The sequence below is a fragment of the Carassius gibelio genome, chromosome B20, assembly GCF_023724105.1.
Source record: "Carassius gibelio isolate Cgi1373 ecotype wild population from Czech Republic chromosome B20, carGib1.2-hapl.c, whole genome shotgun sequence".
NCBI lineage: Eukaryota > Metazoa > Chordata > Actinopteri > Cypriniformes > Cyprinidae > Carassius > Carassius gibelio.
In genome coordinates, this window is record NC_068415.1 from 21,071,986 (window position 1) to 21,079,174 (window position 7,189).

At 38.0% G+C, this 7,189-nt stretch overlaps 1 protein-coding gene across 2 annotated transcripts; it reads left to right on the plus strand.

The window, feature by feature from the left end:
- The first annotated feature begins 2,785 nt into the window (after positions 1–2,785).
- actc2 (actin, alpha, cardiac muscle 2) lies at positions 2,786–6,341 on the plus strand. 2 transcript variants are annotated; one of them, XM_052586427.1, is made up of 8 exons: positions 2,786–2,892; positions 3,582–3,726; positions 3,819–4,058; positions 4,278–4,362; positions 4,443–4,604; positions 4,698–4,889; positions 5,713–5,894; positions 5,989–6,341. In XM_052586427.1, the coding sequence occupies exons 2-8, from the start codon at positions 3,598–3,600 to the stop codon at positions 6,130–6,132; spliced, it is 1,134 nt and encodes a 377-aa protein (XP_052442387.1). In that variant the 5' UTR covers positions 2,786–2,892; positions 3,582–3,597; the 3' UTR covers positions 6,133–6,341. The 2 variants fall into 2 exon arrangements, with proteins under 2 accessions (XP_052442387.1, XP_052442388.1); XM_052586428.1 differs by having other exon boundaries at positions 2,880–2,975.
- Positions 6,342–7,189: the final 848 nt, after the last annotated feature.

Consider the following 7,189-nt stretch of genomic DNA (forward strand, 5'->3'; position numbering starts at 1 on the left):
GTTATTCCTGTGAAGCTGGCATGAGTCCGGCTCTCCACACATAGAACAAGATCACAGAGAGGGTGTGGGTTCAGCATTCCACACTCCACTATGAAATGTTTGGCTCTCATCCAGCCTTTATTTGAGATATGTTTGACACGGACCACTCCATCCCCTATCCATCAAACTATGTGTCTGGCCTTTATATACTGTAACTGCTTACTGACGACTGATTCATTTACTGATTTACCAATTAACAACAATTTTGAATACTACAACTGGCAACAAGTGAATTTTATTTGGTTTGCCTGTCTTGGATGTCTAACACATATAAATACAGCTGAGTTTAATGTGAATTATTGAACGGTCGGTCACGATGAACAATGAAAGAGGTTAGCAGCATGCAACATGGCTGACATCATAATTATGTAATCATACAGCTATTTATAAAATGCAAGCGACAATGTCAGAACATTGCTCGGGATATCTGATTAAGTCTTTTTAGTCAATTAATTTCAACAAATCAGAATATGAAATGCAATCTCGTTTCAGAGGGCCACTGAAAGATCTTGCCGACAGCAACTAAAATATCCTGTGACAAGACCAGACGGCGTTACTATCCGGAGAATTTAACCCTAGAACAATAATGTTTCTCTGCTCAACGCGAACCACAGCTCATCTGAAGACTCATCTGCAGCTTGCCTTTTTAAGTAACTAATAAACACAAACGGTCCTTAAATGGCAGAGGAGATGCAAGTTTGTTTCAAAAAGTGAGATGTCATGGAAACCATTTGCATAGTCTTATTAAATTAGCTAGGAACGCGGTGAACAAAATATTACTGTAATTTTGGAAAACCGTGAGGAGATGAAGTTTTGAAGTGTGAGTGGATTATAGGAAGAGCTGCGGGAGAAACAGCAAGTAGATTAAGTGCAACTGCTGGCCCTTTACAGGCTGTTTTGCTGCTAAAAGGGATTAACGTTTACTGTAAATTCAAAGTGAGTGTATTGCAGAGGAAAGCATGCTGTAAAGACTGAATTTTCTGGTTAGACTTCATTCTACAGCAAGACATATGTAAAGAACAGCCTTGATGATCATGAACATTTTTGGGTATCTTGTCTGAGATAACGTTTCCAAACATTGGCACTTGCACACATGCGGTTCGAGCAAACATCACGGTTATTTTTGGAGCAGCCAAATCACCATTAACACAACCACAACGAGTTCAAATAGAGGGAACCTAAAGCCCCTGCCGGCTGACAGATGCTCAGACAGAGAATGTTGTGGATTATGCAAAAAGCAGCACGTTACATCACTCAGTAGTCACATGAAGGTAACATTATGAGAGGGAACGGTCATTCCTGGTGAACAGTTTAGTGCAAAATAACATTTCAGTGGAGATCAAGACCCAGCTACCAGACACCAGACATACTTGCTTTTGCCCCCTAAAAAATGAAAATGGAACTGTGGAGAAATGCTGATACAGGAGAGAAGCGATGAAATGAGAGGGATGATAACACTCAGCAATTTTTGGATAAATAAAAGAGTTAATAAGTGCACACCAGTGGTTGGTGGTGTGACTTCCTAAATCCCTATTTTACAATCGTCTACTTATTATTATAATTCTGCTAACCTAAGGGCCATGGGTCTTTGGTGTGGATTTTCAAGGGTGCTGATATGGTACCTCAGTGATCTCCTTAGAATCAGAGCAGCTTAATAAATTCATCTTAATCATCGCCTTTAAACGGTTGATGACTCACAAGTCAAATAAAGTCTCATGAAGTATTTTTGACATCCAGTGCCAGTTCCATGCACTTGATAAAGCAGACAAATAACCCTACATGAGTTTTGCACTCTGCCTTTCATCTTCCTAAAGCTCTAAGACTTCGCCTATGATTTAAATGGAAACAAATGGCAGGGACACGTCAGATAAAAGGACTGGCCTGAATGGGGGATGGATGACCAAACAGCACAATTGCATTTTGGGCATCCTGTCGTGTTTTCAGGATTTTGCTCAAATTGAATTTGCACAAATTATCATTCTCCTTGATACATTTCTGTTGTCAGTCCCTTCTATATAGATAGATAGCATTATGATTCAAATGCTGTTTCAAAGACTAAAACATGATTTTATTTCAAAGTCAATATACTTATCAAAATGTAGTGATATTAAACTGTGTATTATATAAAGATTACGGCTTCTCCAGATAGATAGATAGATAGATATTTAATATTTTTATATAGTTTTGCCTATGTTATGATAATTTCAAAAGTTAAATACTTTATTAAAATGATTACACACACACAAACAATGTCATTGCATACTCGCACAGAAAGAAACAACATAAATAGCAAATACAACATAATGTTGTTTCTAGTCAATAGTGTTTTTTTTTTCTTTTGTTTATTGCTTGTTCATATCTTTTTTTTTCTTTTTTTTTTTTTTTGGATACGTTGACAAACTCATAGTTTGCTTCTAAAAGAAAATCTCAGCACCTTAATCTACAAAATGGGACATCGTTAAACGGCGGATTATTTGTTGTATAGTTTGTTGCTCGTTACCTTGTCATTTATATTTAGCATGTAACGTACAGGTTTTAGGGATGCCATTTCAACAATGTTCACGGTGATTAATAATGATGTGCTAAAAATCGTGGAATACCTGCACGCGCCCCCCGCGATGCTTCCCCGCGTCTCTTCCCATACATGGCCGTAGGACCGAATGCCTCGCGGGGGTCTCTCCTCTCCGCGCCCTTCCATTCATGGCCACTCCGCTCTCAATGACGCTCGGGCTACCAAATAAGGAGAGGGAAGTCCAGCGGGCGCCGGGCCACTCTAGGAGTATAAATTGACTGCGGCTCAAGGAGCTGTCTACCATTCACTCTCCAAGGGAACCAGCTTCTGGTGCTGATCTGGTAAGTAGGCTACAGCTAAAGCTTTCCGAAATGTCAAACTTCAATTAATGGGATGATCTTCTGAACGCTAGGATTTAAACTAGGTCAGTTCTGGTGCAATATCACTGGAATTCTAATACAAATAATTGACTCTTGAGCAAAACAAACATTTCAGAGGCTTAGGGTTGTCAGTAATGCAAGAAATGGCAATGTTTTTACTTTTGAAACTTGTCATGAGGATAAAGAGGACAATGTCAGCATCTCAGGAGGTACGGAAATATGTTCTCCAAAAAGGAGTTTTAGAAGCATTTTCGGTGTCTCAAAGAACCTTTTACATAACAGTTCTTAAGTGTGAAGAACTTTTGAATAATCTGAAGAACTTTTCTTTCCAGTATAAAGAACCTTTCATTCAATGGAAGTTCATGGAATCCTACACTTTTGGTTACCCAAAGAAACTTTCAGTGGAAAGTTATTTTTCTTAGTGTGAAGAACATTTTATAATCTGAAGCTTTTTCTACTATAAAGAGCCTTTTGAACAATGGAAAAGGTTCCATTGATGTTCAAGTTCCAGTCATAGATGCCAATGAAGAATTTCAGACGGTTTTGTGGTCTATTCTGAAGAGAAAACACAACCTTGGCAGGAATGCATAGCCTACATAATGGTTTGGATGTTCACAGTATGTTCATACATGTATCTGCTCCTCATTCAGACTCCCAGCTGACACCATGTGTGACGACGACGAGACCACCGCTCTTGTGTGCGACAATGGCTCCGGCCTGGTGAAGGCTGGCTTTGCTGGAGATGATGCTCCTCGCGCTGTCTTCCCCTCCATCGTTGGTCGTCCTCGACACCAGGTACAATGGGGTTTTTCAATGCAAAAATGGGCTATATTATAGATTTAATGAGGAATATTACTGAAATACTGACAATGTATCTTCTCTAACAGGGTGTCATGGTAGGTATGGGACAGAAAGACTCCTACGTTGGTGACGAGGCTCAGAGCAAGAGAGGTATCCTGACTTTGAAATACCCAATTGAGCACGGTATTATCACCAACTGGGATGATATGGAGAAGATCTGGCACCACACCTTCTACAATGAGCTGCGTGTGGCCCCCGAGGAACATCCCACCCTGCTCACCGAAGCTCCTCTTAACCCCAAGGCCAACAGAGAGAAGATGACACAGGTAAACTTAGTTAAACATCCTCCAATACTGCACATTCACATGACTCTACAAAGACTGTTCAAATTCATTGATAAGTGACTAATAAATAACAAATGATTGCTTGATTGATTTTATCACCCCGAAATGTAAACTACTCGGTAAAGCTGCTTTTGAACAATGTGCATTGTGAAAAGCTCTATTTGACGGCTTGACACATTTCTGGCATCCTCTAATGTGCAGATCATGTTTGAGACCTTCAACGTTCCTGCCATGTATGTGGCCATCCAGGCTGTGTTGTCACTGTACGCTTCTGGACGTACAACTGGTGAGTATTAACACATGCATTGCAATACATCATTACTTGTAGGTTTTTCTGGAGCCTTAAAGATCTGTTGTTGTTTGAAGGTATTGTGCTGGACTCTGGAGATGGTGTGACCCACAATGTGCCCATCTATGAGGGTTACGCTCTGCCCCACGCCATCATGCGTCTGGATCTGGCCGGTCGTGATCTGACTGACTACCTGATGAAGATCCTGACTGAGCGTGGCTACTCGTTTGTGACCACAGGTGAGGATAAGCCATGCTGTCTCATTATTAGAGTTATCAAACCTGTATTGTAATAATATATACATAGTTTACACTGGAATCGTATTCTCCCAGCTGAGCGTGAGATCGTCCGTGACATCAAGGAGAAGCTGTGCTACGTCGCTCTGGATTTTGAGAATGAAATGGCCACTGCTGCTTCCTCCTCTTCTCTGGAGAAGTCCTACGAGTTGCCTGATGGTCAGGTCATCACCATAGGAAATGAGCGTTTCCGTTGCCCTGAGACTCTCTTCCAGCCTTCCTTCATTGGTGCGTGAAGTCATATTGATTCCAAACCCATGGGGGGGTTTGGTTTTTACTTACATCACTGCATATTGCTCTGCACTTGTTCAGTGGTATTTTAGTATTACTTATATGCAATTATATATTATACATATTTTGAATTAGCTTAAATATATATATATATTTAGTTTGAATTTAATTATAGTTTAAGTTCGAGTGATTTTAAGTTTTTTTTTATTTGTATTATTATTTTATTAGTTTTTAAAATATTTCTATTGACCTTTTATTTATTTTTTAATGTCAGTTTAGTTATTCAACCTATTTTATTTCAGCTATTTGCCAATTCGGCATTAACTAATTTGAATTTCATTTTTAATTTAATACATTTATACATTTTTATTTTTGTATTATTATTATTTTATTTTTGTTTTAATATTTGAGAACTTCAAACTTTCAAACTTTTTAAGTTAGTTAACACTTTTTTTAACAGCATTGCTATAAATAAATAAAAAAGCTTTTTTAACAGTTTTAGTAATAATAACAATAGCTTTATTTTTAACTAACCAATAATGATTTTTCATACGTTGAAGTTTTTGTAATTGTGGTGTGCTTTTGTGATTTAAATTGTTTTCTTTTTTTAAGAGTCTATTTAACTTAGTTTAACTAATTTTAGTACTTACACTTTAACTTATTTTCAGTTATTTACCAAGGCAACATTTATATTTTTATTTTATTTTATTCGTATCTAATATTTATATTTTGTTTCAGCTTTATTTAAATGAACAAAAAAACGAATGTTCCAAGTTTTAGTGTTATTTAACAATAACAGCAGTTTTCTTCTTACCCTAAGGTATGGAGTCTGCTGGTATCCATGAAACCACCTACAACAGTATCATGAAGTGTGACATTGACATCCGTAAGGACTTGTATGCCAACAACGTCCTGTCTGGTGGCACCACCATGTACCCAGGTATTGCTGATCGTATGCAGAAGGAGATCACTGCTTTGGCTCCCAGCACCATGAAGATCAAGGTAGAACATTTATTCAGTAATTCAGATTTCCAGTCATCTTTTAAATTCAATTCAATTTAGTAAGATATTTGATCTGTAACCATCTTTCTTACAGATCATCGCTCCCCCTGAGCGTAAGTACTCTGTTTGGATCGGTGGCTCCATCCTGGCTTCCCTGTCCACCTTCCAGCAAATGTGGATCAGCAAGCAGGAATATGATGAGGCTGGCCCATCCATCGTCCACAGGAAGTGCTTCTAAGTGCCAGAACACCCATATTTCACAGCTGATTATGGATGCAAAGAACAGAAACTCTCCACCTGTTACAGATGCAGGCCTTTATTTTTCCTTGTACAGTATGTTTACACCAAAGTGAAATTTGTTTGTAGTTATTTACTGGATCATAAATACATTTGTATATGGATATTTATTGGTTTTTAAATAAACAAGACCACCAATTTGTGAAAAAATCAGGTTTTATTATTATAAAAAAACGTTTTTTTTTTTTTTTTTTTGGTGCTGCAGAAGAGTCACTATTTTAATTTGTCTTTAATTAATCTTTGTCATTTACTACAAGAAATGTAACACTTTGTTCATGAATACAGTGAATACAGGATTGCATAAAAGCTATATGTGATGAATTCATATTTGCGACTTCAATTAGCACCCAGTATAAAAATAGCTGCAGCTCTCTGGGAGGCGAAGCCAGATCAGAGGAGAACGCAGCTCATTGTCAAGATGCCCTCTTCAGGCTTATGAGGATTTTATTTTTATCTTACCTACACTATAAATATGAGCAAACGTTGATTGCCCAGTGTTGAATTTTGCAGCTTCAGTTATCAGTTGGATTCTAACAGGGATATCCCATGTTGTCATTAATTGTTTTTACCTCTCAATCCTAGTGGGTAGTCCTAAAGCGATTACTCACCAGAGTAAGTTCACCACAGGCGTTACCACAAATAGGCCTACCACTTCATCACCTGCAGGAGAGTTCACGTGAGGGTTAAGGAACTGTTCTTGATGTGAAGAGTTCAGACTAACCAACTCAGTCAGCTGTTTACAAAAATTAGGCCGGCACACATTTAATCATGTTTTTTTTTGGAGAACGGAAAACATAATTATCATTTATAAACAGTGTGTGCAAACATGCAGACTTTCAGGGCAGTCAACAATTTTAAAGTAAAATATCATTGAAACTACTTTATATAAAGGTAATTTTCGGGGGTACAATTGGTCGAGGTTTGTCTCAAGCAACACCTTAGTCAGGTTATACGTCATGTTGAATTTACCACGAAAGAAAACGTGGCTATGAAGGATG